Source organism: Physeter macrocephalus, chromosome 14 (assembly GCF_002837175.3).
Source record: "Physeter macrocephalus isolate SW-GA chromosome 14, ASM283717v5, whole genome shotgun sequence".
Classification (NCBI taxonomy): domain Eukaryota; kingdom Metazoa; phylum Chordata; class Mammalia; order Artiodactyla; family Physeteridae; genus Physeter; species Physeter macrocephalus.
In genome coordinates, this window is record NC_041227.1 from 46,372,005 (window position 1) to 46,388,574 (window position 16,570).

The window sequence follows — 16,570 nt, forward strand, 5'->3', positions numbered from 1 at the left end:
CAACAGTGAGAGGCCCGCGTACCACAAAAAAAAAAAAAAAAAAAGAGGCCTGAACTCAGCTCAGGCCACTGTCCCCAGGTACCTACCCCCCCACCCCCACCCCGTGCCCGCACCTCCACGCTTCAGCTGGCAGCCTTCAGGCCACCCCCAGCAGCTGAGGGATGGGCACCAAGCCAGGGACGATGGCCAGTGGCCCCCAGCAGGCCGGGAAGAGGCCCTGGCCACCATCGACCTGGGTTAGGGAAGCACCATGCTCCCACAGCTACCCCAGGGGTCCAGAGCTTTGGGCCCGAGGCCTGGCCAACCAGGCGGCAGAGGCAGGGGCCGCCCCCAGAAGCGTGTGCCGTCGGGATGGCACCGCTCCCACGCCATCAGGCCACCGCTCTGCTTTTGGGTCGGGGTCTGATGGTCAGGGTGAGTCTCAAACCAGGCGTCTGCCCACCCCATTAACGCGGCTCTGTGGGCATCTCTAGGCCACTCAGAAGGGTGACCCCGTGGTGATTCTGAAACGCCAGCTGGAAGAGAAGGAGAAGCTGCTGGCCACGGAGCAGGAGGACGCGGCCGCCGCCAAGAGCAAACTGAGGGAGCTCAATAAGGTAGGGCCAGCGCCGGGTCGGCCCGGGGGCTGTGGCTGCGTGAGGCCCCTGCACAGCGGGGCCCCTCTCGGGACTGGGAACGCACGGGTGGGAGGGGGACAGTCGGCCCCGCGGTTGTGGTCCTGTCTTTTTAGGGTGATGCCCTGAGAGGAGGGTGGGCACAGTGGGTCCCAGGGTCTTTTCTTGAGAACTGGAGCAGAAAGCCGTGGGGAGGGCTTAGCGGGGCTGCTGCCCCTTCTCCGCTGTCTGGGGAGCGGTCCCCTGGTGGTTCAGCACGTGACACATATGTACCCAGTGAACACTGGTCTCGAGGGCCCGTGCTGCCCCGACGGGCTGGGGGCCTCGTTCAGGAGGGATCGGCACGCGGCCTCTCCTTGTGAGGAGGAGCTCCAGGTCCCCTGCAGCGGGGCTGGTCCCTCCCCGTTTAAGCTGTCCTTCCCAGCATCGCGCCCTGCGTGGCCCTCGCCCTGTCCCCGCCTCCTCCGCGGGCCAGCGGGCGCAGGGAGGCGGCTGGGGCCTCGGAACGTCCCACACGTCTGGGCGCCTGCGTCGCTCGCTCACGAGGCGTCAGAGTTTGTCCTGAGCGACGGCCACAGCTCCAGGCCCGACGGGAAGGTTTGTTCAGTGGGGGACGGACGGGCGGCGGGAGCGGAAGACGAGGCTTTGCCGTGGTCGCTCCTGGCCATGCTCTGCCCGGGAGGCGGAAGGGGAAGGCCGGTCTCCGAGGCCTCCCCTAGTGCAGCCTCCTGCCCGGTGGCCTTCGTCCTCTCTCTCGGGAGTGTCCCCCGTGGCCTCGGGTTGCTGGTTGGATGCAGGGCGGCCGGAGCCACTCACCCTGCTCCCAGGAGCCAGCTGCACTTCCCTTCCTGCCTGGCTGCTGGTGTGTCCCAGGCCAGGAGCCTCTGCACCGTGCAAGTGGGCCGTGAGTCACACGCCTCCTGCCCCAAGGGCCCGCGGCCAGCAGCCGCTGTGAAGTCTTTGGTTCTGGGGGCCGTTCTCCCGTATCCTCTTGCTGGACAACCTGAGAAGATGTGTTCACCCCCCAAATAAAGCTCACGTGAGAGGAAAGGGGTGTGGCTGTTCTTGCGGCTGGTGGCTGTGTGGCTCCCCGGCCAGTTCCTCGCACCGGCCCCTGAGGTTAGGGTGGGCTGGATGTGTCATGAGTGAGCAGGTGCAGCCTCTGACGGTGATGGTGGCTATTGCTGGGGTCTCCGGCCACCTCGGGCTGGGCAGCAGGTGTGGGGTGGGGGATGCACCCTGCTACAGGAGGCCCCTTAGGTGCTGCTACCCGTGCAGGACACTTGGTGCTCCCCTCCGGGGCGGCCACTTGAGTTTCCAAACCCTAGCGCAGCTGACCCACGGACCCCCTCCCCCGCCCCGACCAGATGCATTTCCAGCCCTGCCCAGGCACGGTCTCCCTGCCGTGAGACACTGGCGCAGCCCCTGGGGCTCCAGGCCTTGGCTCTGAGGCAAGACATCCGACAGTGCCTCCAGCCGGGGCCCTGCCTCCCCCACGGCATCCTCCTCCCTGAGCCGCAAGGGGTCTTCACGGGCTCTCAGCGCTTACGCGGTCCTGGGAGGGCCGCCTCTTCAAGTGCAGGTGGCTCCCAATCTTCACACCCGAGTCTGCTCCCCGACGCACCTGCTGCTCACTGCCTCCCGGGGCCTCTCGTGCTCCTGCATTAGCCTCGAGTGCTCTTCACCGCTGGGCTCACTGGAAAGAGCCCCCTCCTTCAGGAAGCCCTCCAGGATGGGGCCCCCATTTTCCTGTCTCAGCTCAGAGGTCACCTTGCCTGGCAGGGGCCACTGAGCCCCAGGCATCGCCATCTGTCCTTCTGTGCCCTGGAGTCCATGGATGCTGAGTCCCTGCATCTCTCTGTTGAGAGTTTCAAGCAGAGCGGAGGGGATTCCACTGCTGTGCCACGTCTCCCAGCCCAGCACCGTTGAGTAAAGTTACGTGAGAAACTTCTGAGAATGTAGAAGTTCCGATTAACTTGATCTTCCCAGGAGCTGGGGGGTGGATAGGATCTGCGTTTCATGTTTAGTTCCCATCACGATTTCTTTGTCCTTGTAGAGAAGTTTTTATGGTTGCAAAAGAGGGTTTTGGTGAATTCCTTTTCTCGTGATCTGTGGCTAAAGGACACAGAGGCCGTGTGGACCGTCTGCCAGATCAAGTGGGCACCTTGCAAGTGGGTGAAGTCAACAGAGATGGGTTCAAAGACCATCCCGGGCACCAGTTCACGGGCTCGGGCGTCCCGAGACCTCCATCCTGGTTTCTGAGCGTCTTCGGGGACGTGTTCAGGGATTTGAGGAACCACACGTGGCTCCGGAGCCGTCCTTCTGGAAAACCGTCTTTCCAGCTGTCATCTGCTTGGGCACCGGGGCCTCTGTCCCGAGGTGACACTCTGGGCTGGACCCCATCCTGTCCTCACTCTGGCCCAAGAGGCTGGGCTCCGAATCCTCGGTGGACGAGGAGACCCTCAGGGCGGGGGTGCTCCAGTCCACGCCTCAGCCGCCTCGGGAGACTCACGGTGCGGGGCCCGCGGGGCCTGGGGAGCAGAGCAAGTTTCTGGGCTGGTGGTGCCCTGACGGCGCCTCCCCTCTCAGTCAGAGGGAACGGGGCTCCAGCCCCCAGCAGTGGGTGTGCCTTTCAAGAAAATAAGTCTGACCATTGCAACTGAATTAAGAATTTGACAGACAGGAGGAGTCCTGGAATTCTGAGCTCCTAGAAGAAAGAGAAGCCGTGGAGGATGAAACAGATGCCCCGAGGAAAATCTGGCCTTTCTTTGCCTTTAAAAATTTCCAGGAGCAAAAGGAAGGGAAATCCCATTGAATCCTGGTGGCCTTGGGACCCTGTCCCAGGAGACTGGGACCTTTACACCCTGAGCCCGGTGGATGCCCAGAACTGCCCGAGGCCTGCTCAGGGTGGGGAAGGCCATCCCCAGACCTACGCTCAGCCTCCGGGCGTCCGGCATGGTGGGCAGAGGGCCACGTCTGTGGCTGTGATTCTTCCTCAGGGGCTGGACCGTGTACTTAGGGGCCTCCGTTCTGCTTGGGGTGGGGTGGCAGGCATGGGTCAGAGGAAGCCTGCCGGAGCCCTGAATCCCCGCAGAGCGGCCAGCTCAGCCAGAGGAGGGGCGCCTCGCATACCATCCCTTCTGGGACCCTCGTGGGCCCACAAGGCCCCAGGTTCCTGCCCATCCTGTCGCTTAGGGCTGCTCTCGGCCTTCGAAAGCGTGTCCTCCCCGAGGCTCTGTGAGCTCAGCTTCAAACCAGAGATGGGGAGCCTCGCCTTACAAAGAGGATTGAAGGAACGAGACGCATGCCTGTCCCAGAGTGGCCTCTGCCCCTGTGGGCCCTCACCCTGGGCACAGCCAGGAAGAGGATTGTCTTTGAAGAGCGGGGCCAGGGGGCCCGGATGGTCCCAGGGAACGCCAGGCATGCAGAGCTGCCCTGGCACCCAGCGGCCACCCGCTCAGCCCGCCCCTTCCCTGGCCTCCGGTTCTGCCCCATCTCAGACGGGAGGGACCCTCTGGCCCTTTGGGATGGACCTCCCTAGCATCCCGGCCTGGAGAAGAGGAGGCTCTCCCGCTTCTCTGGTCCACTGCCCGGGACGGGGAGGGGCCTTGAATCTCATGGGACTTGTGCCCCAGTCTGGCTAGAGGCCCCCTCGACAGAGAGCACCCCCGCCCGGGGGCCGGTGCACGGACCCCTCCTCACACTATCATTTCGTGCTCCCCCATGGTTTCCATCCACTGCCATTCCTTCTGCGATGATGGAGACCCCGTCCTTCGGCCAGCCCTTCCCACCCTGCGCTCTGCCCTTGCCTGAGGCTCTGGGTCCCCAGGCCCTGCGTCCCGTGTTCATTGTGGGCATCTGGCACTGACCGGAGCAGACATTCCAGGGATAGGGCGGTGGACCGAGCGGCTGTCCACGGGGACCTAGGCCCTCCAGGAGTGGGCTGACCCCTCGGCTGTCAAGGCTTGCTGCCTTGTCGGTCCTGACAGAGATGCTCAAGTAGAAGAGGGCGTTCCGGGGCCTGGCTGTTGGGGACTGAGCCAAACCAGGGTGTTGTAATCCCAGCAGGGTTCAGCCAGTGCCCCTGGAGAGCCCAGGGACAGGATGCCACGTTCCCCAGCTCCTACCTGTATCCACTGCGCCCACTGTGTTCAAGGCCTGATGGCCAGCCCTCCACCAGTCAGGCCGGCAGGGATTCCGGGGGTCCCTCCTCATCCCCTGCTCGTTCTCTGCTGTGGCTGCTCGGGTCTGTCCGAGAGCTCAAGACGGGGGTCTTGTGGCTCTGCTGTCAGGCTTCTCCTGGCCCCAGGTCATGCTCCGGGTCATGATGGTCTTGGTTTCATCTGATAAGCTGCCCCCGCCCGCCTCACCGGCCTCTCTGCCCTCTGCTTTCTCCCAGGAGCTGGCAGCGGAAAAGGCCAAGGCAGCAGCCGGGGAGGCCAAAGTGAAAAAGCAGCTGGTGGCCCGGGAGCAGGAGATCACGGCCGTGCAGGCGCGCATGCAGGCCAGCTACCGGGAACATGTGCAGGAGGTGCAGCAGCTGCAGGGCAAGGTGGGCAGCAGGGCGGGCACGGATGCCCGCGGAGGGGGCCCTCACCATCGGGTTTGTTTGGGGGAGGGTGGTTTTACCTGGCCAGATGGTGTGTGTGTTTAACGTTAATAACCAGGAAGACGTATGTACATTTTAAAGAGCATTTTCTGAAAGCATTCTGGTCCCAAGTGGTCAGCGCTGCATCCTTTTCCCTGGGGGCCCATGGGTCAAGTTCGCAGCCTCTCCATGACCCTGGAGTCATGCCGGCTCCACCTCCTTCACTTGAGGTTGGGAGAACGCCGTAAAACAAGAGGCCCGAAAAGCCGCACAGCCCCACCGGAGGGCCGGGCCAACCCTGGCCTGCACAGTCAGAGCCCCGCACTCCGCTCCCAGCGGGCCGCGCCATGGGGGGTCAGAGGGCAGGAAACGGGCATCTTCGGGGTAACCGTAGGCTGTGGCTTGTGGCCCTTTGCTGGGTCTCAGAGCCTCGGTCGGGGCAGAGCGCGCCAGCACCATGTGGGGCTTTGGGCTGAGTGCTCGGCTCTGCACTTTTCCGGCCCCTGTTCTGAGGGGGGCCTCCCCCCGTCGGGTGGAGAAGGCGGAGCCCCCCGGGCTTCTGTCTGCGGGCTGGGATCTTGCCGACCTTGCTCTGAGGTGGCTCTCTTTGTCAGGCCAAGCGGCCTCTGATGCCCCTTGGATGACCTTTCAGATCAGGACGCTCCAGGAGCAGCTGGAGAATGGCCCCAACACGCAGCTGGCCCGCCTGCAGCAGGAGAACTCCATCCTGAGGGACGCCTTGAACCAGGCCACGAGCCAGGTGGAGAGCAAGTAAGCCCTGCGCCCCTGGCCGGACCCTGGCACCTCCCCGAGGGCCCGGAGTGGGCAGGGTCCCTCTGTGAGCCTTCAACACGTGGCCGGCGACCTCTCGCGTGGTCAGGCCCTGGGAGGGTGAGTGAGCTCCAGCCCGTGCCCAGCGTCCGTGTCACCAGATCCCCTCAGGTCCTGGCTTTGCTGGGAGAATAGATACTTCTTCATGTCTATTTTCACAGTGTCCCTGCTTCTGGCCCAGAGTGTCAGAGCCAGGCTGACCATCCAAGATGAGGGTCTGGTGTGTGGGCCCTGCTGTGGGCCTGAGTGCCCTGATCCCCCCGGTCGGGTCTCCTGTGCAGGAGGGGACGTCTGCCGCTCAGGAGCTGAAGCCGGGAGGCCTCCGTGAGCCGGCAGAGGCCACTCCCCAGGGGGCAGGGCTCAGCCTCACCCTGTTAGGGACACTGTCTTCTGTGTCCCTGGTTTGAGCATCACCATCCCAGCAGGCTGGCCAGGAGGAAGCCCCAGTGCATTTTCTCCTGGTTCCCGTTTCTTTGCCCTCTCGCGTCCGGGGTGTCCTGTAGGGATTTCTGGGGTGCTTGTTATCCCCACAGCATCCTCTCTCCCCCAGAGGAGGCTGACGGGAGCAGAGAGAGCAGGCGCCCGTAGCGGGAGGGCAGGTGGGAAGAGTGTCGCCCACGAGCCGCACCGGGAGCGAAGCCTGTGCTCACGGGGCTGCTTTTCCTGGCGGCCCTGCTGACTCGGACTGAGGTTGACAGCCACCCTCCTCGCTGGTCCCTTCTCTCAGGGGTCCCTGTCTTCGCCTCCGTCCTGACCTGCTGGCAGGTTGATGGTCTGGGGCTGCGGTTTCCTCAGCAGTCACGGCAGAAGGTGACCGTGGGGACGGAGGGACACTGGCTTCCTTCTCATGTAGGGTCCACTACTGGCTCCATCCTGGGGACAGCTCTAAAGCCTGGCCCTGAGTGAGTTGCGGCTGCTGACTCCATCAGCTTGCGGACACTCTGCCGTGTGGGACGGGTGTCCCCACGTCCCTCCCAGAGCTTCATGTCGGTCCCAAGGGGCCACCCAGCTGGCCTCCCACCCCCATCCCCATCCCTGGTGCCGGAGTCCAGCCTCGCGTGGGCTCCCCAGTCTCGAATCTTGGCCCTGGAAAGCGTGCACCGAGGGCCCCACAGAGGGCTTCGGGGCGGCCTCCCCCATGCGGACGGGGAGCCCACATCTCCCCTCCCCAGGCAGCAGGGCAGAGCTGGTCTTGGCCAGGTTTCCTGCCTCCCAGGGCTGTGGACCGTCTCCTCTGTTGCCTTTGCCTGGTCTGGTACTGTCCCTTGGCTGGACGGTCCGTCCTGCCGTGAAGAGGTCTCTTTTGTGCTGTGAAGGAGGCTGCACGCTGACAACCTTCTCATGCTGGGAGAGGCGGGTCTGTAGCTGCCCCTTTTGCTGTCAGTCACATCTCCTTCCGTCACTCCTGAGCCTCCTTGCCGGTCCTGAGACCCAGCTCTTGGGCAGCGTTGAGGGGTCTCGTGTAAAATGCTGCAGCCTCTTTCCCTGCCTGGCTGTGGTCCAGTCGGCTAGTGAATCCAGCGTGTGGACGCGAGTGGGCCGCTGGCCCCGGCCCTGCAGGGCAGCATCCCAGGGCTCATTTGGGCCCAGATCGGCCGTGAGGAATCAGCCACTTCTGTCAGGGGCTCCGTGGGCTGCTTTAGTGCACGTTTTGCCCTTGGCTTTTGCCGGTCCCTCCACCGTACTTGTAAAACAGCATCTTCAATAAAACACGTCACACCCACGTGGCTGATTATATAGAGGGCCTCAGAGGGGCTCCAGGACTTCGGCAGCTACTTAAGAAAGAGCAGGTGCCCCGGAGGAAGGGCTCAGACCTCTGGTCCCATCTCCCCGGGCGGCTCTCAGGGCTGGCGAGAGCTGACTTGAGCCCTCTCCTGTCCGTCACGCGGGGCCTCCTGACTGTCTTGCAGGCAGAACGCAGAGCTGGCCAAGCTCCGGCAGGAGCTGGGCAAGGTCAGCAAGGAGCTGGTGGAGAAGTCGGAGGCCGCACGGCAGGAGGAGCAGCGGCGGAAGGCCCTGGAGGCCAAGGCAGCCGCCTTCGAGAAGCAGGTCCTGCAGCTGCAGGTGAGTTGGGGTGCAGCCGCCTCGGTGCCCGTGCATCCTGCCCGCCAGGCTCTACGCACGGCCACCCTGGGTCCTCCCTTCTCAGCTGTGACTGTGACCGCAGTGGGCCCAGGCAGGGCTGGGGCCGGAACCCTCCACCTTGGCCTTGTTAGTAGTGATACCTGGTCAGCATCGAGTGGGTGCTTTCTGTGTGCTAAGCATTGTTCTGAACATTTACCAGCTTACTCAGGGAGTTCTCATTGTAACCTTATGGGGTAGATACTGTTATTTTCTGTGATTTACCCAGAAGGAAACTGGAGGCACAAAGTTAAGCAACTCCGCCAGTTCATCCACAGCCAGGGTTTGAGCCCCAGGGCAGCCCCAGAGCAGTCACCGTCCCACACTTGCCACACCTGTGGTGTCACAGCTCCGGCCGCAGCGAGGCCGGTGGGTGCAGCCTCTGGCTTCAAGGCCTGGTGGGTGTTCTTTCTTCTCAGCCTCTGGATGTGGCCCGGAAGCTTGTAGTTTCCCAGGGGGCTGCCTGTTGTCCGGAGGGAGGAAGATTGTCCCTTCCCTGCCCCATAGGCGCTGGGCAGCAACCAGTGGGGCCCCTCAGTCCTGGGGCCTCCCTGCTCATTGGCCTGACTAGTGCTGCGTCCCCCAGCTGGCCTGTTTCGGGGCGGGGTGAGCGGGCGTGGGGCAGTTGTCATACCTCTGTGCGTGTAACTTCCCTGGAGGACAAGGAAACCCTGGAGACCCACACAGCTTTGCACCTGTTTCTGCTCAGTCACTGAAGCTCTCGGCTGTAGCACGTGGGGCAGTGGGGCTGTTTTATGGAAGGGACTAGAACGACAGACAGGAAATTGAAAGACTGATGTGTGTGTGCCTAAGAACAGGCACAGATAAAGTTTGGATTGTTTGGGTGCAATTGAGATGGATAATTTGGTGTAAAGTAGGTCCACCCTGAGCAGTGAGATCAGAGCCCCTGGGGAGGGCCTGGTGGTTATGTTCTGAAGGCTTTCGGGTGGTCCTGGTGCTTCCGGGGCTGGAGCCTTCACTCTGGCGCCCGGGTTGTCACCATCACTGTAGCCAGGAAGCCCCAGGCCGCGAGCATCTCCTCCCTCTGCGGTCACAGAGTCCCCGTGGTATTGACAGTGGGGCCCCGGATTTCAGAGCCGCAGTTTCCCCACCTGTAATGTGGGTGTGGTGGTGGTACCTGTGTCTTGGGGTGGCTGGGGATTAACCACACTGACACACACGGATGCCTTGCCCAGAACTGCTTAACAACCGTATGACCTTTACCAGGCCCCCTCGGGAAATCTCCAGCTCAGGCCGGACTAAGTTTAGCTTGTAGGAAGCCTCTCCCTGTGCCACACTCAGGTGAAAATGGGCCTTTGCCTTTCTGGGACTGTCCTGCCTTCACCTGAGGCCTCTTCCCCAGAAGCCCGATCTTCAGGGGCCAGGGTGGCCTCTTGGCCTTTCCTAGCAGGTGAACTGACCTGGAAACCCAGGAGGCTTAATGTAAGCCATCGGCACAGGATGGCAGGGTGTGAGGAGCTCTAGGGCAGAAGCGGCTCAGGGCCCTCCTGCCGCGTCCTCCCGGCCCTCCTCCCTCTGCCGGCCCCCAGGCGTCTCACCAGGAGAGCGAGGAGGCCCTGCAGAAGCGCCTGGATGAGGTCAGCCGGGAGCTGTGCCGCTCGCAGACCAGCCACGCCAGCCTCCGGGCGGATGCCGAGAAGGCCCGGGAGCAGCAGCAGCAGATGGCTGGTGAGGGCGGCGTGGGGGCTGGCTCCGTGGGGGCGGCGAGGGTAGCAGGGGGTGCTCGGGGTCGGGCCTGGGCTGCGGAGGACTGGACGTGGTGGGTGGGGCCTGTTGGGGTGGAGCCCGTGGGGGTGTGGCCTGTGGGGCGGGATACGGGAGTGGGCTCGAGGTGGAAGATGCTGCCCCTTCGGCCTCACTTGCTGTGGGGCCCACCTGGAGCCGTGGTGCTCCTGGGGCTGCTGCCGGCCTTCTCTTCCAACCCAGTCAGGCCTGGAGGCCAGATTCGGGAGGTGGGTTTATGGTCCCCCTGTGCTCATAAGTCACCTTCTCAAACGGGAGGTGGCGACGAAACCCAGGGCACCAAGGGCCCCTGGAGAAGCAGGGCAGACCGTGCCGGTGAGGGCTCACCAGTACTTCAGGAGCCACTGCTGGGGGCTGAGCACTCCTGTGGGTGCCCGGGGCTTGGCCGGGAGTGAAGCAGCGGGCCTGGGGCCGTGTTCCGGCAGGAGAGACGGGCACAGTAGATGGATCCGTGTCGACAGACTTCAAGTAGGCAGTGTGACCTAGAGCAGGTCCTAGAAACGGCAAGCTGTGTCTGTGAAGGGCCAGGCAGTAAATACTTTTGGCTTTGTAGGCCAAACGGTGTTTGTCACAACTGCTCAGCTCTGCTGCCACAGTGCAAAAGCCACCCTAGACAGACAGGCCTGGCTGCGTGCCAATAAAGCTTTATTTTCAAGAACAGGTGGTGGGCTGGGTTGGCCCAAGGGTCTAGTTTGCTGACCCCTGCTGTGATGGGCCGGGTGTGGCTTTCAGTGGTCAGGGGAGGCCTCTCTGGGGAGAAGGGGATGTTTAAGCCCAAGGTCTGGATGATGGGAAGAGGCCAGCCTCACAGAAACCGTGAAGGGGCCCCTGAGAATGGGAGTGAACTTCAACTTGGCCTGTACCAGAAACAGATGCAGGCCAGCAAGCGAGACTGGAGAAGAAGGCAGTGGCTAGTGTGGGGTAGATGGGCAGGGCCGGGTGACCCTCCTTTGAAGAGTTCAGGGGCCGTGTGGAGTGATGAGGGGGCTGGGAGCGTGGGTAGGGCTGGCGGGATCCCATCTGCACTTCTGGATGCTCTGGCTCCAGGTGGGGACCAGGGATGGGGCCTTGCAGTCGTCGGACCAAAGGCACCTGGGCTGGGCCCAGGCAGCCACGGAGGCGCTGGTGGATTCGGCAGGCAGTGGACGTTGGATCCACAGGCCTGGTAGATGAGTGAGAGGCGGGGCCACAGGAAAGCAAAACAGCCACAGCGAGGGGACCAGGAGGCCTGAGCAGAGCTGCGTGTGGACGTGGCCGGCGTCTGAGCCGGGGCTCGGGGAGGAGACCAGGGCCGGGCCGCCGTTTGGAGTCAGACACACGTGGAGGACTTTCAGAGCCGTGGTGGGGCTTAGCGGAGGTCACCGAGGGAGGACACGCTGAGGCGCCCCCCACTCCCCAGGTCTCAGCGACGTGAGCCCATCTCCCAGAGAGCAAGGTTTTAGAGACGGCAACAGGAGCCCAGTTTTCCATCTTTTCCTGAGTGATCCGGGGGCGTTCTGTTCTGCCCTAGTGAGTCCTTGAGAAGGAAGCCAGGCTGTGACTTTCTCCACCAGCTAACGGGACACCCAGGGGTCAGGGGAGTGCCTGGAAGCCCGCGGGCACGCACTGGGCAGCATGGGGCGTCCGTGCCGGCCTTCCCCGCATCCCGCAACCCGCCGGCCTACCCCCCCGCAGAGCTGCACGGCCAGCTGCAGTCCTCCGAGGCTGAGGTGAGGCGCAAGTGTGAGGAGCTGAGCAGTGTCCACGGGCAGCTGGATGAGGCCAAGGCGCAAACCTCGCAGCTCACGGAGAGGATCCGCTCCATCGAGGCCCTGCTGGAGGCGAGCCAGGCCCGGGACGCCCAGGTCAGCTGCACCTCCTCCCGGGAGCGTCCCCACCCACTCCACAGGGGCCCTGCCCTAATGACTTGTTGTGCGAGGTGGTCTCGTGACCACAGGGCTCTGTCTCGTTCCAGGCCAGCCGAGAGGAGGCCGACCAGCAGCAGGCCCGGTAAGAGGAGGCAGGGGCCGTGGCCTGGGTGCGGGGGTCCCAGGGAGGAGCCCTCTGAGAGGCCCTGCCTTTCCCCATCCCTCCAGTGACCTCGAGGACCAGGACAGGCTGGGCAGGGGAGAGGGCACCTTGCAGGGAGCTCCTGCCTCGAGGAGCAAGGCTGTGGGGAGAGTGGCTGCGCCTCGGCAGGCGGGGTGGGCCTGTTGCTGTCCATCCGTCCATCCATGCATCCATCCATCCTTCTCTCCCCGGGAAGGACCGGCTGGTCAGGGTGTTCTGTGTCCACGGGGCGAGGGAATTTAGGGGCTGAAGTCGCAACCCAAACGGGAAAGTGGTTATGTGCCCAGAGTGGAGAACCCAGGAGGCTGCCCGGGCTTTTGCACAGATCTGGGATGCAGTGCGGTTCACAGCTGACCAGGTCGCAGGGTTGATGCCGGGTAACTTCAGTGGCCCAGCCCCAGGCCTGCTCGGACTGTGTGTTTGCTGTTGCTAAGACCTGGTGGGCTCCTAAAGCCAGGGGGCTGGAAGTCCTAGGACCGTTGGCTCCGTGTGTGTGTCCCTCAGCAGGTGCCCCATGAGCTCGGGGGGTGGTCCTGGCTGCCGTGGCTGGGGGTCCCCAGGGCAGCCACGTGGGGTGAAGTGTGCAGGTGGTCGGTCATGTCCCGGGTCGTCCACTGACCAACCTCCCTTGTTGCGGCTGTTGCTGCTAGTGAGTCCCCTCCCCAGCGCCTCCCCAGGCCACGGACCATGTTCCGTGGCCTTGGGCTCAGGTTTGGCGGCTGGGGAAGGAAGCCGGCCTCACGGAGGCCCCAAAACACCTTGCTGGAGACTCAGAAGCAAACCCTCTCCGTGCACCTTTCCAGAAAGCTTTGGGCAAACTTTGTTGCTCATGGTACTTGCCGGGGTAGAGAGGTTGTGTTTGTTTAGCGTTTTTTTGTTTTGTTTTGTTTTGTTTTGTTTGTTTGCGGTACGCGGGCCTCTCACTGTTGTGGCCTCTCCCGTTGCGGAGCGCAGACTCCGGACGCACAGGCTCAGCGGCCGTGGCTCACGGGCCCAGCCGCTCCGTGGCACGTGGGATCTTCCCGGACCGGGGCATGAACCCGTGTCCCCTGCATCAGCAGGCAGACTCTCAACCACTGCGCCACCAGGGAAGCCCTGTTTAGCGTTTTGCTTCTTGTATTTTAAGATCAGATTCTCGGACTGCACAGCTAATTACTAGTTACCTAAGTAAGTCATGTTGCAAGCAGGGTTGATTCTAGCTTTTTGCATCATGTAGATGTTTGGCAGGATTAGGGGTTTTTTAAATTTCCTTCTCAGACTGTTTATCTGGAAGTTGTGTCTAGGCCAGGCCATCGTGTTCTGGGGAGGAGATGAGTGATCCGGCCCCAGATGTTCTGGAACTCGGGCAGTAGCTACCAAGGGGGGTGACTGTCAGCATGTCCTTGCCACCGGCCCGCAGTGCCTTCTTCCTCGGGGCCTCGTGCTTTTGGGGATGCTCTTGCAGGGGTGTGGGGGCGGCCAGCGCTGGTGCAGAATGCCGGCAGCTTGAGGAGAAGCTGCGAGGGGTCCCGGTGGAGCTTTGAGGGTGGGGTCAGGTTCTGTGGCCTGAAACCAACATCCAAGAAGTCGACAGCCGTCTTCGAGGCCACGTGCAAACGGCGCTTACAATGAAAATGAGATGGTGCTCGGGGCCGTCAGGGCGGGCAGCATGCACAGCCTCGCCGAGGTGGTTTGGCCCTCATGCTCCTCCTCAGCGTGGCGTACTGCCCTGCCGGCCCACGGTGAGAGATACGAACGTGTCCCCCACCACGGGCATCCTCAGACGGGCTTCCTCCTGCTCCCAGAGGGGCCCTGCTTGTGCTGCTTCAAGTCGGCATCGGCGGCTTCTGGATGTCAGCTTTTATGCGACCCCGGGGCTTCCCTGTCCTAAATCTTAACGCAGAAGGTGACGTATTAAGTGTCCATTTGAAGCGTCTTCCTCAGAACAGCCAGAGCAGTTCTAGAGCGTCCACCCCTCGCTTTCCGGGTGATGGGGTGGACGGAGCCGCAGGGCCTAGAGTCCGGAGAGAAGTGTGAAAAGATGCCCCCCCACCCCCCACCCCGCGGCCTGCCAGCCGCACGCATCCGGGGTCGTCTTGGGCTGATTCCCTGGAGCCTGGGCGCAGGACTGAGGGGGAGCCTTCGGGTCTCAGCAGAGTTAGGTTTTGGACACAGGACGGTCCCGGCGCTGAGAGCAGGGATGCACTTGATGGGTGTGCAGGCCACGGTGCCACCCGAGCCTCCGGCCGCGGCGTCCTCCGAGGAGGCCCAGCCCAGTCTTGAGGGCAGCTGTGGCCGCAGGGAAGGGCCAGCCAACGCGTGCTGCGGGACAGAGTGGGACCAGGCTCAGTTCACCAGAAGAAAGAGCATCTGAAAACCTGGCTCTCCGGGGCGCGTCCCCACGCTGGCCGTTGTGGCAGCTCTGACCGCTGCCATCCCCGCAGCCAGTGTCACCAAGTGGGACTCCGCTGGCCTCTGGGCCCCCAGCCCTCAGAGGAGGGGCCACGGTGGCTGCTGAGGCTCCCCCTGAAGCCTGTGCCGGCTTGGGGAGGGGACTGACCGCAGCCCCAGGCCCCACAGGTGTTCCAGGGCAGAGGAAGGGGCCCCGAGACGGGGCCTATGGGGGCCGCGGGCCCTCGGAGCCTGGCAGTGATGCCGCCATCCCCCCTCAGCCTCATGGAGCTGGAGTCGCAGGTGTGGTGTCTGGAGAAGGAGGCCACGGAGCTCAAGGAGGCAGTTGAGCAGCAGAAAGTGAAGAACAATGTGAGTGTCGAGGGGCCGCCTGCTGTGTGGATGGGGAGGGGGCTTGGGGCCTCTCCTTGTCCCGACCGGCTGCTCCCCATGGGGGGGCTCGGGGGTCCTGACTCCCACTGGGTCGGCTTGGTCACGTGGTCACCTTGGTCGTGTGGTCACCTGGCGTGAGGAGGGGGCTATAGGGCACCTTCTCTGCGGTGGGCTCTTGGGAGCCTCGGCTGCGTCCCCCCGACCTGGGCTGTCCCCCCCGGACCCCCCACCACCATACACACACACGCCGTGCCTCCCTGGGCCTGGCTGGGCCATAGCCGGCCATTTGGTGGCGGACACTCTTCCCAATGAAGAGCCGGCAGATCCCCGCCGCCCGCAGATGAGTCTCCCTGAAAGGCGCCCGCAGGCCCCGGCCACCCGAGAGCAGCCTGGCGCCAGTGCTGCCCGGGGTGGCCTGTGAGGTCCAGAGACGGGTCCGAGAGGGCTCGCCCGCCCGGCGGAGACCAGCCTGGCTGTTGACCGTCTCCCCTCTCCTCCCAGGACCTCCGAGAGAAGAACTGGAAGGCGATGGAGGCTCTGGCCTCGGCCGAGAGGGGCTGTGAGGAGAAGCTGCGGTCCCTGACCCAGGCCAAGGTCAGCGTCGGCCCTGGGCTCACCTCGGTCTAGCAGCTCAGCAGACCACACAGACTGCATGCAGGGCAGCCCCAGCCTCAGGGCGCCTCAGAAGTCCACCCAGGGCCCGGCCGCTGCATATTCCTGCCCGCCTTCCTGCCCTCCCGCCGCGCATTTCTCCCCGAGTTGTGGGGAGCGGTGAGCCCTTGTCTCCTGCTTCTCAGCTCGGCCTTTTGCCCTTGGAGGCCATGGGGGCCCCGAGATGGGACTTCGCTCGTGTTATTCTTCTCCCCTGATGTCTGTCTGCTTTCTCAGGCCCCCTGCGGTCCTGGCCCAGGGGCTCCGTGATTGAGCTTTGGGGGAAGGACAGTCTTTAGTAGCAAGCACTCGGGCCCAGGTTGGGGGAGCATGGGTGGGTCAGTGTCCAGGGCCCTGGCCGGGACATGGTCTGCAGCGGCAGCAGGAGCAGGCGGGGCCTCACCACCGGCTTTGGCCAGGCCTGCCCTCCCTCTCCCTCCCCCAGCCAGTGCAGAATTAATGTCTGTCCTGTTATCATGAGCTTTGCAGCAACTTTCACAAGCCTCCTAGGAAGCCTGAGGGTGGGTCAGATGAGGCCTCCGCGAGGCGGAGCTGGGGAGCCGTGTGGAGCTACACTTAGACTCCCCAGAAGTGACCTGGGCGCCTGTCTGGCCTTTCTGTGGCAAATGCAGAAGCTGTGACCAGAGGTGTCACCTGACTTGTTTGTGGTCACACAGCCAGATAAAGACAGGGAGCTGGCCTCTGGGTCCTCGGCCCTTGCTTGGACTCCCACGAGCCGGGCACCTGAATGGTGGTCACAAGGTTGGGGGCCCACAGCCGGCCACGGATCAGCGGGTGAGCGAGAAGGGTTGGCTTCTGAGACTCAAGTCCAGGCATGTGGTGCTGTGGTCAGGCTGGGCATCCATCTGCCAGCCACCCCCCGCCGTCGGCCCCAAATCCCATACAGAGCCTCACTCCCGGCTCTTAGTCCGGGAGCTCCTAATGCTGCTCCAGGTCTCGGGCCCTGAGGGGCAGGCAGCAGGCTCAGCCTGCTGGGGACGGGTGACCAGGTGGGACTTGCAGCCAGACATCTCCTGCACCTGCCCCCAGGGCGCGGGGAGGGGTTATCTGTTCCCAGGGACAGTGCAGTCTTTCTCGGCTTTGCTTATGGCTCCTTCCCTCTTTCTTTTTTTTTTTTTTTTTTTTTTTCCTGCGGTACGCGGGACTCTCACTGCTGTGGCCTCTCCCG

General features: G+C 63.5%; 1 protein-coding gene across 1 annotated transcript in view; it reads left to right on the plus strand.

The window, feature by feature from the left end:
* The window catches only part of RRBP1 (ribosome binding protein 1), a 60,001-nt gene that overhangs the window by 36,294 nt on the left and 7,137 nt on the right, over positions 1-16,570 (plus strand). Inside the window, exons 4-12 of the mRNA XM_024123390.2 lie at positions 474-596; positions 5,014-5,166; positions 5,855-5,973; positions 7,944-8,097; positions 9,705-9,843; positions 11,593-11,762; positions 11,873-11,907; positions 14,619-14,709; positions 15,232-15,324. Of these exons, the coding sequence (XP_023979158.1) occupies positions 474-596; positions 5,014-5,166; positions 5,855-5,973; positions 7,944-8,097; positions 9,705-9,843; positions 11,593-11,762; positions 11,873-11,907; positions 14,619-14,709; positions 15,232-15,324 (1,077 nt within the window). The remainder of the gene's footprint in view (positions 1-473; positions 597-5,013; positions 5,167-5,854; positions 5,974-7,943; positions 8,098-9,704; positions 9,844-11,592; positions 11,763-11,872; positions 11,908-14,618; positions 14,710-15,231; positions 15,325-16,570) is intronic.